This window comes from Mustela putorius, unplaced genomic scaffold (genome assembly GCF_011764305.1).
Source record: "Mustela putorius furo isolate JIRA1106 unplaced genomic scaffold, ASM1176430v1.1 tig00000873_pilon_pilon_pilon, whole genome shotgun sequence".
In the NCBI taxonomy this organism is placed as follows: domain Eukaryota; kingdom Metazoa; phylum Chordata; class Mammalia; order Carnivora; family Mustelidae; genus Mustela; species Mustela putorius.
This window is the reverse complement of record NW_025421504.1, coordinates 6,028,669-6,047,652: the sequence shown is the minus strand read 5'-3', so window position 1 is coordinate 6,047,652 and position 18,984 is coordinate 6,028,669. Positions and strand designations below refer to the sequence as shown.

The window sequence follows — 18,984 nt, the reverse complement described above, 5'->3', positions numbered from 1 at the left end:
TTCTCTGGGTGGCCATAGCCCCGGGGGCCACGTGCTGGGTAAGAGAGAACAATCCTCCATTTTTCCACCCAAGAAAATGACAAATGTTGGTTTCTGGGCTGATGTGGAGGGCCCTCTGGGGTCTGATTCTGGGAAGCAGAAGCCCCAGCTCGCCTGAAGATCAAAGCCAGGGCCAGCCCCTCCCCCACAAGCACAGAGAGCCAGGACGTGGAGGGGGTGGTTTATTGTGTGAAGAGGCCGATTGTACAGAGCAAAGATTGTACTGACACAGGTAGGGTGAGGGATCCCCAGAGGCCAGAGCTGGGGGATGGAGGGGTGGTACCCTGTTCCCTCTGGCCCCCAGTCACCCGGGCAGGGGCAGGGGCGGGGAGGATCGAACGGCTCCCTCCGCACCCTCTACCCCCTCACTGGGTAACAGGGAGTCGGGCTATATCCAATGACCAGGGAGAACACAGCAGGAGACCCTCAACACCCTGCTCCAAACCCCTAAAATGCATGAGGTCCCCTAGACTGGCTTCTGCAGTCTCCGAGCCCTCCGTTTCCTCAAGCAGCCTGGCCACCCTTCTTCCTCTCCTCCTCCAGGCCCCGGCAGCAAACTGGGCCTGGACGAGGTTGTTTCAGGGTAGGAGGCATGGGAGGGCGCCCCTGCCCGGGTGCCTCAAGGGACAGCCCACAGCTCCCTGCTGGGTGACCCATGAGGGCTCAGTGACCTGGTGGCCTCTGGGGACGATGGGCAGCACAGAGACGGGTCTTGAGCGGGGAGCCAGAGGGAGGTGGGGGCTCTGGCCAGGGCCTGCAGCCCTGGAGATGGGAGGCTCCTGGGAGTCCAGCCCTCGGGGGTAGGGGTGGGGTGATCAGAACCTGTCCCCACCAACCCAGCCACCAGGGGCCTTTAGGGCCTGCCACCCGGGACTCAGCCCGTCCGCCAGCCCCAGCTCCTACTGTGGCAACCTAAAGCCTAGAAGAGTGGGTCGGGGAGCATCAGGGGCCCGGGGCCCCCCACTCCTCTGGTCCCGGCCCCTGCTGGGCTTCCGTCCTCACACCCGCTGGATCTCAAACAGCTTCACATCCGTGTCGTACCAGACAGGCGGGTCCACATTCCTGCGGAGGGAGCGGGCTGTCACAGAGCTGCCGGGAGACCTTGCAGAAAAGACTGAGAAGGACGACGTAGGGGTTGTCCGGCCCAAACCCCTTCCATCCTGATGTCCCCCGCCCCCCGGCAGTGGGTGCCCACCCTCAACTAGACAAGACCACCCTGGCTGATCCTCTTGACACGAACCCCACTATCATGGAGGGACCCAGAGCTGAGGGCCCCCCCGAGCAGACCCTCGGGGGAACGCCGGACCCACCTCAGATAGATGACACCCCACATGTAGGTGCGGAACCACATGGCCGTGCCTGAGTTGGCCTGGTACTTGCGGATGAGGATGGGGTGCGGCACAGGGAGCAGCCCCACCAGGGTGCCGTGCTGCAGGAACCTCAGGATCTCTGACTCATCTGTCAGGCCCCTGCCGGCAAGAGGAGGCGGTTGCCCGTGATGTGGGAAAACCCACGCTGAAAGTCAAGGGGAAGCACGGGGGGCCCCGTGCGCCCAGCCCCACCCTGCCCAAGCCGGGGCTTGCCCCGCCCGCAGAGCCCACCTGGGGCTCCTGTCTGCCACCCCCAGCCCCCGCCCTGGGCTCACTTGTCGATGCAGATCTTTTCCACCTGGGGAACCAGCACTTGGAGCAGCCTCATGATGGTCTGCAGCGGCAGCTTTGACTTCCAAGAGAGAACCTGAGGGAGCGAGTGGGCCTCCTGGGGCTGGGAAAGCAGCCCCCAGGGACAGCGGGAGAGGCCTGACCCCTGACCCAGAACCACAGTCTCCCCACGGCAGCAAGTGTCCCCGCAGCAAGGGCCTGGCACAGGGCAGTGCCCACGAACAGTGACTTAAGTTATTCACACTAAGAGCTGTGGCTTCTCACGAGGCATACACTCTGTGCCAAAAACTGTCCCCATGGAGCCTCACAATGGCGTGACCAAATAGGACCTCTGGCCCATGGAAGGGCAATCAGTAGTGACCACGGACACACATGAGGAAGTGGACAAGTGTCTTGGGGAAAGAAGCTGGAAAGAAAAGTTGAGCACCGTGGGCCGCTGAAGCTCACCCCTGTAGCAGAAGTCTGGGACAGTGTAGACCGGGGGTGGGGGTGGGGAGCAACCAGGCCAGAGAGGCCAAGGTCACCCAGCTGGAGTAACCCAGAGCCTGGCTCCCAGGCCGGTGTTTTAATTTGCACACATTCCCATCTGAGCCTGGATGGAGCTGTTCCTGGCGCCAGAAGCCCCTGTCCGCCCCATCTCAGAGCCATCCGCCCGAACCCTCACCCATTCCGATGTTGGGTTCCACTGCCCACTGGCTGAGGCGCTGGATAGCCGCCGCTGCTCCCGCCACGCCTGCTCGGGCTCCTGGTCCCAGGGAAGGGATGGGAGTGAGGGGTGGAAGGAACGGGTGCAGAGTGGGGACAGAGGCGGGAGGGGCAGCCCTGCTTCCCAGTCCCTCCCACAGCCTGGAATCCAGGAGGCAACGAAGCCTCCCTACTGGCTCCTGCCGGTGGGGGGCTCGCTCCCAGCAGAGGGGACAGCCCAGCCCAGCACCCTTTGCCCTGGGCCCCAAGCCCTGCCCGACCCAGCCCAGCCCGATGACAGGTTTAGGGCCAGGGGCTGACTGGGCTGGTCGGGTAAAGGCCAGCTCCGCGGAGATAAGGCTGATGGATGAGGAGTCTGAAGGCCAAGGAAGCCTGGGACCGGTAAACAAGGGAGAAGTCCGTGAAAGCAGCCCCACGCATGTCCTGGGCACAGGGTTCCTGCCCTCTGCTGCAGGGGACCCCGGAATGCCCTGGCCCAGCCCAATGGCAGAGGCCAGGGAAAAAGGGAAGTCCCAGTGTCACCCCACTGCAGGAGTCCCCGTCGCCCACCTCCGCGGCCGGGCTGCCCTCTGCCGAGCTCTGCTGGGACATGGGCTCCAGGGATCGCAAGGTGCCGTCCTCTGACACCTGGGACTTCTCAGTCAGCTTGTCAATGCCTGGGGGGGTGGGTGAAGACACCTGCCACAGGGCCCTTCTGAGAAAGCACCTGCATTGGGCCCCATGAGCGCCCCCTCTTTCCCCCACGCACTTTAGCCATGCCTGATCCCCCCCCATGCAGTTCTGAGGCCCCAACCCCCCCCCCATACCCAGCACCAAACTAGCCTTCCTGGGCCTCCCAATATCCCCTCCCCATCCCCTTTACCAGAGATGGGAGGGCATCCCAGAGACCCTGCCAGGATGCCAACCAGGCTGGCATCCACATACACACACACACACGCGCTCCTGCCACCTGCCAGGCCAGACCTGGGGTGGCCACCAGGCTCGTCTTGAGAGTGCCAGGCTCAGCGGGGGCCGCAGGGCGGGAGCCCTCCATGGAGGCGCCCTCCTGTGAGCCACTTCGGGACAAGGACTCGGGTGGCCGTCGGCGCCGCTGCAAGGCCTTGTGGATGGCAGGGGGGTCGGCGGGCAGGTTGGCCAGCTGGTGGAAGACGCTGCGCTTTCGGATGATGGCGTAGACCAGGTTGGAGTTGCCTGTAAGGAGGGAGCACGCCGCATTCGGGGGGGCCCCTTGCCTCTCCCTCCGCCTGCCAGGTTTCTGGGAAGGGGGAGTGCGGAGGACAGGAGGGTGTCTAACTCCAGGCTGGAGGAGGGCTGGCACGTGGCGGTGTGTGCCGCTGTGGCTACACTGCACTACCTCGTTGGAGAAGAGCTTCTGGGCAGAGCTCCCCCCATGCCGCTCCCCAGTACCTTCCAGAACCCCTCGCAACCTGGCACTCTAAGGGGTAACCCCGGGAAAGTGGGGCAGGCCCAGCACGTCAGAGTCCACCGGGCCAGCTGTCCTGTACTTTGTCTGTGTCCCTGAGCCAGGTCATCAGAGAGGAAATACGACAGGGCCCGCGCTCCATGACCCACCCTGAATTCCCTCGACTCTGGGCCTCCAAGGCCCCACCCAGCAATCGGGTCCTGCCTCTCACCACACTGTCTTCTTCCATCTCACCCCAGGGCCCTTGCATAGGTTGCCCCCAGCCGCACCCCACGGTGCTTTTTCTACCCCACCATACCTCCATTCAGCCCTCACAGATCAGTGGAAACATTATTTTGGAAATAATAGTAACTGCTAAGTCACCAGATAATGTGCTAAACGCTTCTTGTGGCTGATTCCTTACCCTCCCAACACCTCGGGCATAAGGACTCCAGGACAACTGTTAGAACTATCTTCCAGCCGAAGACATTAAAGCCTGGAAAGGCTATGTGCCCACAGTCGCAAAAGTGATGAGTGGCAAGGCCCTCGTGACACCAGGCTGTGTGACACGGACAACACCCAGCGGGGTCCCGCTGCCCCGAGCTTCCCTTTCATCTGATGTAAGGTGACCTCTCTGGGTGACCCTCTGTTTAAAGCCTCCCTCCGGGCCTCCATCCCCAGCCGTGAGCTGCACAGGGCAGGGAGCACTCCGTTTTGCTCTCCCCTGTAGCCCCTGCCCCCAGCACTGGCTTGGTATGCGGCTGGTGCTCAATAAACGCATGTTGAATGAATAGGGGCCGATAGGGGCAGGGGAAGGCAGAGGGTTCTCCCCTCAGATGGACCGGGAAGGTGTCCTCGCGCACGGCTCATCCCAAGTCCCGCCGCTGAGGCCCCGCTGGGGCCCGGGCTACCGCCTCACCGTCGAACTGGTACTGAATGATGTTGTTGAAGGCCTCCAGGAGGAAGAACACCAGGTGGTGGTTCTGGGCAGCGGAGAAGAGGAACCAGGTGGTGGAGAAGGCCTCCAGCAGGTGCAACAGCTTGTTGGCGGCCACCATGGACAGGCTCTTGAGGTAGGGGGACACTGCGGGGACGAGCCAGCTCACTCCTGGACCCAGCCATCCCCACATGCCCTTGGCCTGAGCACGACTCAGAGCTCCCGCTGCCAAGCCCTCCCTGTCCCTTGCCTAGAAAATCCCCCACAAAGCCCAGAAAACCCAGCCCTCGGAGGCTGAGGCCACACGGGCCACACTCTGCAGAGCTCCAGGAGGCTGTGTGGACCCCCCACCCCGCATCCCTGCACCATGTGGAGAGCCGCACTGTTCCCTGAGACACTCACACATGGCATCTCGCCCACTCCCCCCACCCCATGCTTCTGAAAGGGGGCGCCGGAGCAGGGGGAACCAGCCCCATTTCATAGACGAGGAAACTGAGACTCGGGTTTGTAAACTCGCCCAGAGATCCCAGTTATAAAATGGACCAGGCAGGATGACAAACTCCAGATCTTTAAGTCTTTCTGGAATAACAAACTGGAATTGCAATGCTCCACGCATCATCAGAAATGTATTTTTTTGGCAGAGCCTGGGAGGGGGAATCCGAGAGATGAGACGTGTGGGGACGACGGCCTGAAGTCACATCAGATCGGGGCGCTTCCTGTCTCACTCTCTCTCCCTCACCAGGCTGGGACAGGGAGAAAAAAGCATCTTCTCGGGTTTTCTGGTTCACAAATGCGTTCTCAGTGCCAGGTACACTCAACCAGTGCTCAGTTAGAATGCGTGAGACCGGCCCGGCGAGCGAAGCAGGAAGGGAAGGCAGGGCTCTGGCCCCGGAGCTCACAGCGCAGCTAGAGCTCTGTCCCACCAACTCGGGAGTCCAAAGCACTCCTATCCAGAACCATCCCCACCACAGACCGCCTTGGAAGCCATCCTGCCTCAGCTCACGGCCCCCCACCAGGCTGAGCCCAGCAGGTCAGCCAGCCTGAGCCCCTCCCCTCGGAGGCAGCTGTCCCCGGTCCTCGCTGGAGGGTAGGGTGCCCCCTGCTGCCCAGAGACCACGCTGTCCAAACCTGCGACGTCCAACACAGTAGCCGCGAGCCACTGGAGGCCACTCAACGCTTGAAACATAGCTAGTGCTAACTGAGATGTGCCGCGCACGTGAGACACACAACATTTTGAAGACTGGGTGTCAAAAGAATATGAGATATCCCAGTAATTTTTACGGGGTTATAGGTTGATATGAAGGTATTTTGGATGGTGTGGAATACATAAAATAGATTATAAAATTATTGTCACTCCTTCCTTCCTCCTTCTCTCCCTTTCTTCCCTCCTCCCTCCCTTCCTTCCTTCCAATACGGCTCCTAGAAAATTGACCAGTACAACGTGGCCGCCATCCCTCCGCTATGGGTCTGGCTACCGGACTGGGCTGTTGGCACCGCGGCAGGCAGGCCTGTGGCCTGGCGCCACCTGGTGGTGATCGCGGGGAAGGCGGGCTCCCAGCACCCCTACCGTTGACCACGATGGTGAGCAGGCAGTCGAACAGGGGCTGCAGCCGCTGGTGACCGCTGGTGATGATCTTGTGGAACACCTGCGCCAGGAGGCAGAAGGGTGGCCGTGGGGTCCCCTCTACCTCCAGACTCAGCCAAAAGGATGCCCCCCATGCCCCCAGGTCCTGGCGGAGGGAGCCCCCTCACCACAATGAGCAGGTCCGCATGGGTACCGGTGAAGACCGGGATGTCCATGGGCACGCGCACCGAGTAGGGCTTGTTCAGCCGCACCCCGAAGTTCCGCTCCCCGCTCAGAAGCAACAGGATGAAGACTCCGATGTGCATCAGGCCTACCCGGGCTGCAGCATGGGGTACAGAAGTCAACACACGGCGGGGGAGGGGGGGTGCTCCGTAGGAAGGACTTCGGGGCAGGGACCCAACTCAGCAGCACCGGAAGAAGCCCCGCCCCGAGCCTCAGCTCCTGGGAGGCAGCGCAGACTGGCCAGACCCGCCCCTCTACAGGGAAGCCCCCTGGATCTTACGCCCACCCCAGCCTTACAATGATCCGCTCGGGCATCATTGAGGAAGTAGAGGATGGGGACCAGGATGTCCAGCACATCACTGCTCTTGAGCACAAAGAAGAGGAATTTCTGGAGGGAGGGAGTGAACGGGTGGGCAGAGTCAGAGGGGAGACCCCTCTGCTCCACCCTCTCCCCATCCCGGGAGCCTTCCCAGAGGCTGTCCCCCTCCCGGGCTAGCCAGAGTAGCCGCTCCCCACCGCAGGGCACACCACAGCCCACCAGGCTGGCAGCCCACCTTATTGAAGTCGCAGAGCTTCCAAAAGAGGACTAGCAGCTCCTGGTGGAACTGGATCTTCTTGGTGGAGTTGGGCAGGTAGGTCTGGAGCAGGGGGTTGGAGAGCAGCCGGGCTATGCCCTTGAGGATGAACTGGAAGTCCTGAGGGGGGTACAGCAGGGATCTGTCCGGTCTGGCTCCCTCACAAACGCCTCCTCACCCCGCCCCCCCAAGGCTGGTCTCACCTCTAGAGCCTGAAAGGCCCAGCTTCGGTCATCGGTAGCTGTCCTGAGAAGCCCCCTCAGGAAGCTGAGACCAGGGCAGGTCTGGAGGGAACCCCCGCCCCTTCCCCAGACCACAGGCCCCGCCATGCTTTAGCAAGGCTGCTCCTAGGGACGCCCCCACACCCACACCCTGAACCGGCCCCTGCCCACCCGGACTGTGTGTGGACAGATGCCATCCCCCACCCTCCCCATCCCCCTGTCACACCAGAGGCACACTCTATGACTCTCAAAGAGCTTTTCACTTACTAAGCACCTCCTACAACAAGACGAGGAAGCAGTTGTGTTCCCATGTTACAGCAGCAGAAGCCAGAGTTCGGGAGCCCAAGAACCTCCCCCAAGGCCACAAGACACAATCTCAGCTCTGCCTGGCCTATAAGTGCACTATCCTTCCCCCCACCAAAACCTGACATCAGCACCGCCTCCTCCTGGAAGCCTGCCCAGTTGTCCCCACCCAATTGAGGCCATTAGCCCTCTTCTGCATCTCAAAACCTTCAAAATTCTGCCATCACTATTTCACTTGGGGTGGTCAAGTCCATGGGGACCATGGTTGCTTCCTATAGGGGCCAAGACTCCCCCAACCCCATCTCATCTCCACCCCCTCGCTCCCCTGCAAGGCCATACCCACTGTAGCAGGTGGGCACTGAGAACCCACTGGGGCAAAAGCGGGGTGCCACTCACCTCCTCCCGATGGATGCGGGACAGGTAGTTTACAAACAGGTTTTCGGGTCCTGGAGGCTGCCGAGGGTGGAGCCTGGGATAAGCAGGTGGCTTCACCCCTTGCCCCTACCTTGGGCCTAGGTGGTGGCAGCAGTGCCCCCTCGGACATCCCCAGGCTACCACGAGGTGCCCGCTGGGTAGCCCTTGCCCAGCTCTGCTAAGGAGAGCGCCCAGAGCCCGGCGGGGCGAGCTGCCCTCCCCGCCGCTCCCATCCTTACATCCGCGTCATCCATGGCCGTGCCTGTCGTGGTGCCGTCCACGGTGGGGCTGGCGCTGGTGGCACTGTCGTGGTCCAAGGTGACGATGAGCACCTGGGCCGCCTCCTCCACCAGGGGTTCCCGGTAGTCGGAGAAGAGTAGGTGGTTGTAGGGGATCCCGTAGCCCACAGGGTCATAGGCACACACGGTGTTGAGGAGGGAGGTAAACAGGGGGAGGGCGTGTCTGCCGTAGAAGAGGAAGAGGCTCTGGAGGCCACCCCCCAGGGGGCCGCCCCTCCCTCGAAAAGGGTTCAGTGCTAGCCCCAGGCTGGGGGCCAGAGCAGAACCAGGCTCATCCCTCCCAGAGGAAAAGAGACCTCTCCTTATCCTGGCCTGCCTCCGGGTCCCAGGCCAGGCTAGGCCAGGGGCAGAGGAATTTATACCAAGAGCCGGGCAGCCAGTTATGGGGGAAAGCATGCGCACACCCCTTAGATTTTCCCCCAAGGGCTAAAGCCTCTTAAAAACAAATTATAAGACTATGTTTAGAGCAGTTTTAGGTTCACAGCAAATATCATGAGGAAGGAACAGAGACTGCCCTGTGCCCCCCACCCCCTCCCACGCACAGTCGCCCCCACTACTGACATCCCACAGTGGAGTGGCTCGTGTTATAATCAATGGACCTACTCGGACCCATAATTTACATTAGAGTCCACTGTGGTCTCTGAGGGGCAGGGGTACCCTCCCCCGGCGCTTCAAAGCAGGGGGCTGGAGTCCCCCAGGGAGGGGGGCTTCCCCTCGGGGAGCGGAGCATGTGCTGGATCCCCCAGTCCCCAGGCCAGAGACTGACATCATTCTGAGATCTGTAAGATGTCAGGGTTCAAGCTCCTTATCTTACAGGCAAGGAAACTGAGACCCGGAGAGGTTAAGTGAGTGGCAAAGCGTGGCTGTTTGCCTGATAACACTGGTAAGAGGAAAAAAAAAATACAAAAACCCAAAACCCTGGCCAGATTTGGATTGTGGCTGGAGGAGGGAGTCTCCGCGCTTCCCTTCTCTTCTTTGGCGTGGGGAGACGGGAGTTGGGCAGAGGGCCATCGAAACCTGAAGGGCATGGTATGCCATGCAGGAAGAAGCTGAGCCATGACTGTGGCAGGGCGGGGGTGGGGGGGTGCGCACTAATTCCCATGCCTGCCGCAGGACCTTGGGCACAGCTGCTGTTGTGGGGCTGGAGCACCCGTAGGTGCTTTACACACTCAGTCCCGCCCTGTGACATCCCCAGAGCCCAGGAGCGCCCCCGTGTGGCCCAGGCTTCCCCACCCTCCAGGGTGGTCCTTCCACCCTCTCCCCACCCACTCTCTACGCAGCCCTGCCCCAGACAAGCCTCAGGGAGCTCCTGAGAGCTCGCAAGGAGGCTGGTCTGAACCGAGATGGGTTGTGATTGTAAAACTACACAACGGATTCTGAAAACTTCGCATGAAAAGGGAATGTAAAACCTCCCTGTAATCTTGCATCTCGAGTATATGTTAAATACTAGTATTTGCTGTATATTGGGTTAAGTGAAATGTTAAAATGAATTTCACTCGTTTCTTTTTTACTTTTCTCATGTCACCGCTAGAAATGTTCAACTTCTGTTGACACCAGCATATGTGGTTTCCATTCTATTTCTGCTGGACAGCACAGCTCTGGATGGAGGACCCAGGTACTGGCGGGTCACCTAGGGCTTCCTCCTGGGGGACACTGGACCCGCCGGCATAAGGAGGGCTGTTAAGTTACAAGCCATCACCACCAGGGGGCACCACCTCCCCCTCCACTAAGACTCCAGGATGGTGAGCGACCTCTGGGGCTGCCTGGAGAAGGAGAAGAATAGAAAGAAAAGCCAGGGGCCCCTCACCTGTTCTCCGTGGAACAAAAGAACTGCACCCACGGGTTGGTGCTGCCACTGTCCGGAGCTGGGGGCAGGTACATGGCCTCAGAGAAGCATGTCAGCAGCAGTTTCAACAGCTCCATCCTTGGGGGGGAGGGTATGGCAGGGGGTTCAGTACCTGAAGATCTCCGTTCTTCTCTAGGAGGGCGTGCCCACCCTGCCTAGCTCCAGCACAAGTCCATGAAACAGAATGACCCCATTTTCTCCCTGTCAGGCTGCTGCGGGGTCACGAGTGGATTGGGTCTCCTCGAAAGACCCCACGCATGGTTCCCTCTCTGAGCCAGGGAGTTGCGGGGGCGGGGGGGGGGGCGGGCAGGCCTGGAGTCCAGCTACACTGTGGGCTCTGGATCCAAGCAAAACTCACCGGTTCAGGTCATGGATGTAGTTGGGCTGGGGTGAGTGAGCAAAGCCCACACCAGCCTCCCAGATGTATTCACAGCTGTCCAGGGAGTGGACGTCCTCCGCTGAGTCCTGGGGACACAGTTCGGGGGCGATCAGGCTGGGGGTGTCCCAGTCCCCCCACCATCATCCCTGGGGGCAGAGACCCTCATATTCCCCTACAGACAGCCCCTCAAAATGTCCCTGGTGATAATGCACGAGGGAAGAAATGAATGTTCTCAACCTCTTGAAAGCTAATTTTTCTTCTCTGGTTCTTTTATTTGCTCAGTCCAGCTTGGGCAGGGAGAGATAGAGAGGGAGAGGAATGGAATCGGGTGCACCTGGTGGTATGTGGGGGTGGGAGGGCAGAGAACACTGAAGGTCAAGTCTATGGGCCCATAGGAAGTGAGCAGGCCAGACCTGCTGGGTCCAAGCCCCACCCCCACCCCCCCCACTGCCCAGGCAAAGACAATGGGTGTTTGTGCTCAGACTCCCGGATAGAGGGGGCAGGGCCAGGCACCAGCTGGCTCCTCTCCAGCTGTGCCATTCACCCGCCCCTTCCCAGATCTGCTCTTAGGGGGCAGCCCCTGCCCCCATGGGGTCCTGCCTAATGGAACTTCAACCACTAACCCAGGACCAAAGCCCTCCCAGCCTAAAGGTGGGAGATCGGGGGCTCTCACCACAGTGCTCCTGCGGTGGCTCTGGACAGTGAAATCTGGACAGAAGAGGAGGTCGGCGATGGCCAGGAGCAGGGACTCAGCCAGGGGCCGGGCATTCTCACCATCATCGTCTCCCTGCTCAGGATATAGCACAGGCCGCCTCAGTGGTCACAGGCCAAGGAGAAGTGGCCCCAGGACTTGGGAGTTGGAAGGGGGTTGGATCTGGGCCCAGGCAGGCAGTCATGGGCAGAGGGATGAAGGAAGACACAGAAGGAAAAGGAAGTAGATTCCCAATCACCCCAAACCTCCTAAAGCAGAAGAGGGCTGGGGCCCAGGAAGAAACCTCCCCACGGGCTGGAAGGAGCCAGGCCAGGTCCTGAAAACTCTAGAGCCTCGAGCCTGCTGGGAATCACTGGGGTCCTACCCTCACCCAGTTGCCTGGAGATAAACAGAGGGAGAGTGCCCAGCTGCCCTGCCCCCGTGTCTGCCCAGCTGAAGGGGTAGACACCCATGTGGGAGACGCCTCGGCCACAACCCGCATTCCCCTTCCCCTGTACTTCCCAAACCCCACAAGAGATTTGGAGGAATGTGACGGGCCCTGAACGGGTTCCCTCCGTCTCGCCACATGCTTCCCATGAGCCCCACAGCCAGGCCCACAGACCCCTGCTCGTCCTGCCCCGGGCACTGTGGACCAGAAGAAGCCCCTCCAGTCAGGGTCCTCGAAGATGTAGGGCAGCACTCGGGTGAGAAGCCGGCTGCAGTTCAGGACAATCTGCTTCTCCTTCTCCGAATGGCAGCCGCTCTCGGCTCCCTGCACCAGCTTCTCCACGGCCTGTGGGGACAGGGTGGGGAGCGGGGACATTGCGCTTGTCAACCAGGATGGGCGCCCCAGGCTTCAGAGGGGGAGAGGCAGACAGGGTCAGCCAGCCCAGGGGGACGGGAAGTGAGTCAGAGAGCGGCCTAGCGCATCCCCCCGAGAGCCCAGCCCGCCGCTCACTGGCTGCGACCTCGCTAAGTGGCCACCTGTCAGAGTCTGGTTCCTTGTCTCTGGCATGAACTCTGGCTCACTGCACAGGGTGAGCCGAAAGAGCTGATGTGCGGAAGCCCTCGCAGAGGGTGGCTGCCAGGATCTCCTCCCCCGCAGAGCCCAGCCAGTGGGGACAAGTGGGTACAGCCAGGGCACTGCCCAGACCTGGACAGGTGGGCTGTCATGGGAGCCTGCTCTCTGGGTCCGCAGGGCTGAGCCAGCGTCATGGGGAGGGTGGAAAATGGCTCCGCAGGGAGCAGCCCCCGGCCAAGTGCCTTGCGCTCACCTTGTAGCACAGAGTGGCCAGATTGGAGGGTGACTCCTCCCGCACGGCCCGGATCTCTGCCGCCGGCACCAGCGCGAAGACGTCCTGCACTGAGGTGGCCGTGTCTGCCCAGAACTGGTCCCAAAAGGCATCATCGGTGGCTTCCACAGGCTGGGGGAGGGGAGCCGTGTGTCCAGAGTTGTTATATAATCCCTCTCCAACAGGCCCACAGTTTGCCCAGTTTGTAGAGGAAGGAGCCCCCCTATTCCATCCCTGCTGGCGCACAGGGGCCCTCCTATGGCGGGGAGAGAGGGGACAGTCTTCAACAGTCTTCAACCTTTGTGAGCCTCTGCTGGTAGAGGCAGGCAGGAGACACTTGGCACAGATGTCAGAGGTCGGCCAACCACTGAGTTTGGCAGCCAAAGCCTAACTCAGTCCCCAAGGGATGGGGTAAGTCAGCATCCTCCTCTGGCCGCGCCTCCCCACCCGGGGACCCCCCCCCCACAGGCCATGCCGCTAGGTCAAGTGCCTGGGGGCCAGACCCAGGTTTTGCCCCTCCCCAAAGGAAGAAGACGAGGAGATATGTGCTCATTTCACCTAAGACCACCCTCACCATCCCCCCACGCCCCAGCTTCCACCCTCTCCTTGCACACCCAACAGATGCCCGAGCTAAAGGAGCCAACCCCTGTGGCTCTCTGACTGCACCTGCTCCCCCCGGAGCCCACTGCCAGTGCTGCTGTTCAGGCCACTCTTGCCAAGGCCCCACCTCCAAATTTACCTCAAACCTGCGTCCACACCACACCAAAGGCACCGTTCCCTTTACAAAGACCTTCGGGACTCCCTGCTGCCTGCAGGATTGGGCCCGACTGGCGGCCAAGATCTTATCTAACATGCTTACACGCACGCACACATGCACACACATATGCACACATACACCCTGCACGTGTGAACACGCACAGCTATATTTGCTATCCCCGCAACACAACGCTGTCGCCACTTCTCTTTGCCTTTGCTTGGACTGTCCCCTCTTCCCCGCAGGCTCATCCTTCTAATGCATCCCCAAGTCCCACCGGTTTATGGAGACCATACGCCGTATGCACACTTGTGCCTTTTGAATCATACGGATAGTCGCATAGGGAGCCAGTTTGAATCATAAGCCCCACTTGAAGACATCCTTCCTAAGGAAATGACCAGAGAGGTGCACATAGAAGGAGGCTCGCTGATGTGTTGTTGTCGATAAGAGCAAGAAGCTGGAAGGAACCCAAATAACCAGAAAGCAGGGAACACTCAAAAAGTTAGGGCCCGGGGCGCCTGAGTGGCTCAGTTGGTAAAAGCCTCTGCCTTCGGCTCAGGTCACGATCCCAGGGTCCTGGGATGGAGCCCCGCATCGGGCTCTCTGCTCGGCAGGGAGCCTGCTTCCTCCTCTCTCTCTCTCTGCCTGCCTCTCTGCCTACTTGTGATCTCTGTCTGTCAAATAAATAAATAAAATCTTTGGAAAAAAAAAAGTTAGGGCCCTTTCATAGACTGGAATATTATGCAAACACCAGCGCCATGTTGCCAAAGACTCCTGATGAATGAAGAACGATCACGGTACAACCCTGGGTGGAAAAGATGAGCTGTAACACGAACTACACGATGGTCACGATCTTTGCTAAATTATATAGTCATAAAAGTCTGAATGAAAACGACAGAATGCTCACAGCGATTATCTCTCTGGGTGGGTTTTATTTTTTTACTTGTATTTTTCTGCAAACACATATATTACTATTTTTTTAAGATTTTATTCATTTATTTGACAGAGATCACAAGTAGGCAGAGAAGCAGGCAGAGAGAGAGAGGAGGAAGCAGGCTCCCCGCTGAGTAGAGAGCCCGATTCGGGGCTCCATCCCAGGACCCTGGGATCACGACCTAAGCCACCCAGGTGCCCCTATTAACTATTTTTTCCTTTTGAATGTTCACCTGCTAAGAGGCCAGGGTGTCCAGGGCACTCTTCCAAACAGCAGTCCTGCAGAAGACCCCTGGTCTCCATCAACCTGGCCACCTCCCTTCTCTGGAAAGGTCATACAGGCACTGCTTCCCACAAATCCACACACAGGATACTCTATCATAAAAACATATACATATATATAGTGTTTAAGAAAAACTCTGTCCTGGGGCGCCTGGGTGGCTCTGTCGGCTAAGTGTCTGCCTTCGTCTCAGGTCATGATCCCAGAATCCTGGGCTCCTTGCTCAGTGGGGAGCCTGCTTCTCCCTCTCCCTCTGCCTGCTGCTCCCCCTGCTTGTGCTCTCTCTATCAAAGAAATAAATAAAATCCTTAAAAATAATAATAATAATAAATGTTCTCTGAAGCCCCTTCTTCCCAGAATTCTCCCCGATCTCTGGACTGACAGGCTTGTTCCCACCCTGGAACCCTGCTCCCCTCCCCAACCTCCATCACTCATTCAAGGCCCTGACTCCAGGGGTCTCGACGCACTTGCCTTGAGGCCCCAGTACCCCCACCGGCCCTTCTTCCCTGACCCTGCAGCTGGGGCCGATGGCAGATGCACAGCCAATATTTGTTCAGGGAAAGGCTGTCCTTAGTCCCAGAGATGCCTTCAACCCAGTCACTGGGCAGACCTGAGCACCAGTGGGGCTGTCCAAACTCAGGACTGGCTCTGAAAGCTTCACCAAGGTCCAGGTGTAACCTCGCCCACTCTCCAAGCAATGCCCCCACTTCAAGCTACAGGATAGCAAGTGGCCATGGCCCCGCAGGACAGACCTAGTACCATGGCCTGCTGGGTCCCAGAACTGGTAGAGCAAGTTAGCTGGGGAGAAGAACAAAGGCCAAAGGAGGGGCCTAGGGCTAGGGTTTGCTGGCCTCAGCCAAGGCAGCCCTCTAACAGTCCCTGGGGTCAAGGGGTACCATCCCCTAGTGTGGGGGGCCAGGGCTGGGGTGGAGAAGGACATCCTAGAAAACCTGGGGTCATCTCTGGGAAACTCCCCATCTCTGACAATCCCCCCCCCCTTCCTGGTAGCCCCTACCCCTTAAATGGGCAGAAACTCATCTGAGCACCAGTGGACTTGACCTCTGGCCTAGTTCATTAGGCAAGTGTCACCTAGGGACCGAATTCCAAACGAGGAGAGAGACTTAAAAGGAGACTTAGGAGGCCCCAGGCTAGCCCAGCTGAGAAGCCAGAGGACAGTCTCAGCTCTCCAGCTCCCACTACGGCCCAGACGCTTCAGCCTGGTGCCCGTCACCTGGCTGTCCTAGGCTGGCCTGATGCTGCAGGTGTTGGCCAGGGTCACTAGAGCCCCTTGGGCTTCTGAGGGGAGAAACATGGCTCAGCTCCTGTCCCAGGTACCCGTGCTGGACCCCATACAACCCAAAGAAGCTTTTAAAATCCAAGCCAGTTTGTTTGAAAAGAGTATTTCTGCTGCAGATGCGACGGCCCAGGCAACCAGGGCACAGGGACTGAGCTACTCAGGTGGGAAAACAGATATTCTTACCCAAGCTTTGCCAGCACCTGCTCAAGCCACACCAGCTTGGGAGTGCAGCTGTATCTTTTGAACTTTCTGGGGGGTGAGGGGGAGCAAGGGACCATAGTGCTCTTGCCTGCTGAGGGTGAACCGTTCAGGAGGGCCGTGTCACCACAGCATTCCCCCCCACACACACACACACGTGCACACATGTAACACAGACCCACCAGGTCTCACCCCGCCTACAGCAGAGAGTCTCCAGAAAAGGCAGGATCTAAGAGAGGGTCCCACCCACCCCAGGGAAGGTCCGGGAAACAGCCCAAACAGCTCAGCCTCAGGACCAGGATCACGTCTAGCCCAAGGCAGGAAGAAAACAGGATGCAGTGCAGGAAGGCAGGGCAGGCCCAGCAGCAGCAGCTCATGCCCAGGCCACAGGAAAAGGCTCTGGGTCTGCTTGTCTGCTGCCCAGAACATCTGTATTCATGGCAGAGCCCCTAAGGGTCTAAGACTGGAAGACACCCTGTGGACAGCTGGCCTGAATCCCCTTGGAGACACTGAGTGGCAAGATCTGGAAAGACCGTCTGGGATCTGTTCTTCCTCTGTGGTTCAAGCCAGGTCACTACACAGGACAGAGGCTCGAGGGTCTCTCCCTGCAGCCAGCCCGGTTCTCTTCCCACCTGCAGGGCTCCTGTGGTCTCTGGAGGGAGATCCAGCCTGGTATCTGGTTCCTGTCCTCAGCTGGGAAGCAGGACAGCACCAGCTCAGTCACCTCCATAACAGGCCTGCAGCCAGGGAAGCCGGAGGCACACTGCATTTTGGGGAGAAGGCCAGTGCAGGTAGGAATCTAGTCCACCCAGATCCTTTGGGACCCGGCTGAGCTAGTCCTGCTGGGCTGGCCAAAAGGACCCTGCCCGCTGAGCCAACAGCCCGTAGTTCATGCCTCCAACATGTTTCCTTCCCCAGGTAAGTAAACATGGGAGCCTCCCTCCTGCCTCTCCCTGTGGCCTCACATGGAGGGGCTGGCCCACCTGCCACCCACAGACCTAGAAGCCCCATCCCAAAAGAGCCAAGTGCTAGAACTAACCAGGAGCCATTAAGAAAGTGGCGAGAAGCAAAGTCTGGTTTCTGTCAAACACCTCTTACTGGGGAATGGACTTTCCAGAGGCCTGGGCAATGCCAGGCGCCTGACCTTTCTCTCGTGGGAACAAGAGAGAGGAGAACCAGAGATCTGGCCTCTGGAGCTGCGATCAGCCGGCTGTGAGAAGACGGACCCCTCCATCCCACTCTAACTGCCAAGAGCAAGAGAGAGCCCTGGGGGTAAGGGTAAGAGGAAAGTCCCAGAGGGCAGCAGGTCCTGACTCCCTTGAAAGTGGGGGACCTGGAGAGTCAGGGCTGGGCGAGTCTGAGGCCAGAGCAGTGTAGTTCAAGGGCTAAGGACAGAGGGGTAGGCAGGGAAGGAGATGGGCGCTGTGTGTTGGGGGCAAAGAGGTGGCCTCTGTGCCACTCCTGAACTCAGGGGAGCGTATGGGCTGAAAGACACCCCCAGACCCCACACCAGTCAGTCAAAGACAACCTGGAGGGTTCTCAGCCCTGACCCAGAGAACAGAGGGTACCAGAAAACACAGCCATCCCTACTGCTGGGCCTCAGAGGAGGAGCCCCCTGGAGGGTGGTCCCCGGCTGGGAAACTGGACTCCTCCGGCCAGCCGGGGGAACAGTTCCCTTTGCTAGGCTGCAGCGCCGCTTGCCACTCTTTGCATGTTCTCAGGAAGACCTCGGCCTTCCCTGGCTGTGGCCATCGACCTGGGCCCAGCGAGGCCGCTGCCTCCGCGCACCAGCTGTTTCCCCGACCCGGTAGGCGCCGGCCCGGCTTTGTTTGCATTGAATCAGCCGGGTCTGTGCGTCCAGGAATCGCGGGCACTGAGGGCCCGGGAGGGGAGCAGGGAGCGGGGTGGGTGGGTGGGTGGGGGCGGGAGTGGGGGGTGAGGCTGAAGATGCGGAGCTGGAGGGGAGAGAGCGGGGGAGAGGTGGGGGGAGGCGGCGGGACAGGTGACGGACAGCGGCGATGCAGGCTCAGGGAGTAGGCACACGTCAGCCTAAGGTGGCAGCAGCGGCTTCGGGCAGAGAGATATTCCCGGGAGAGGAGGCTGAGGGTGAGGAGCTAGGGTTAGGGGATGAAGCCCTAGGGTACAGGCCAACGGGTCCCGCTCCGGCCCTGGCTTCAGCGTCACCCTGCAGGCCAGTCGGTCCCCCATCTCCTCACCAGCCAAGTTCGCACAGCGCCCCCCCTACCCCGGCCCTGCCCAGCCCCCCAGCCCCGCAGGTGGATGGGGAGGCCAGGGCCCCGGTCGCACCTGCGTCTTGGTGGTGAGCTGGATCACCGCCTTTCGGAAATTCAGCTTAGAGTCGGCCGACCCCATAGCGCTGGAGCCCGCTCCGGCCCGGCCCCGGCCCCGACTCCCGCCCCGGCCCCGGCTCCGGCTCCGGTTCCAGCTCCACGGCCCCCGCTGCTCTCGCAGAAGAGGAGCGGCGCACCCCGCCTGCCGGCTCGGCGTCGGCCCCGCCCCCGCTGGGCTCCGCCCTCACGTGGCTCCGCCCCCGCACCTGCCGCGCCCCGCACCGCCCACTCCAGGCGCCGGGAGTCAGCTCCCGGGATCCACTAGGGCCGCCCACCGGGCGTCCTTCTCAGCTGCGCCGGGTGCCTCCGCGCCCTCCCCTCGGAGCGTCGTCCCGGTTACATCTCTCCCATTTCCACTCAGGGGCCCGCAACCCTCCCAACCTCGCGTTCCCCGCCCCTATCCCCACCACTGGTCCCCAGGCCACCCTGGGCCCATACTTTCTCAGCCAGCCCTCTCAGAGCTTCTTTCTTGTCAACCCCTGTCCTCCCCATCCCCCCACGCCTCCCCCACCTCCTTTTTTTTTTTTTTCCTGGAGCATCTGCTTTCTTGGTTCCCTTTCACTGACCTGTCAAACCCACATCACCAGACAGCCTCGCTGT

General features: G+C 60.3%; 1 protein-coding gene across 1 annotated transcript; it reads right to left on the bottom strand.

Moving 5' to 3' along the window:
* Positions 1-208: 208 nt before the first annotated feature.
* Positions 209-18,563, bottom strand: HID1 (HID1 domain containing). Its single transcript, XM_004748973.3, has 19 exons — positions 18,341-18,563; positions 12,554-12,703; positions 11,902-12,072; positions 11,262-11,375; positions 10,568-10,674; positions 10,171-10,287; positions 8,304-8,526; positions 8,047-8,103; positions 7,106-7,246; positions 6,849-6,939; positions 6,497-6,648; positions 6,312-6,390; positions 4,727-4,891; positions 3,369-3,596; positions 2,955-3,061; positions 2,365-2,445; positions 1,685-1,776; positions 1,350-1,508; positions 209-1,101 (listed from the first exon to the last, which is right to left on the bottom strand). The coding sequence occupies exons 1-19, from the start codon at positions 18,404-18,406 to the stop codon at positions 1,038-1,040; spliced, it is 2,364 nt and encodes a 787-aa protein (XP_004749030.1). The 5' UTR covers positions 18,407-18,563; the 3' UTR covers positions 209-1,037.
* Positions 18,564-18,984: the final 421 nt, after the last annotated feature.

What these genes read in the sequence shown, in the direction of transcription:
- HID1 (XM_004748973.3), bottom strand. Translation starts at nt 18,406, where the DNA reads ATGGGGTCGGCCGACTCTAAGCTGAATTTCCGAAAGGCGGTGATCCAG. An exon ending in CCGGGGCAGGACGAGCAGGG is followed by an intron (nt 11,376 to 11,901) that starts GTCTGTGGGCCT and finishes TATCCTGAGCAG; the next exon opens with GGAGACGATGATGGTGAGAA. An exon ending in CGGCCATGGATGACGCGGAT is followed by an intron (nt 8,104 to 8,303) that starts GTAAGGATGGGA and finishes CACCCTCGGCAG; the next exon opens with CCTCCAGGACCCGAAAACCT.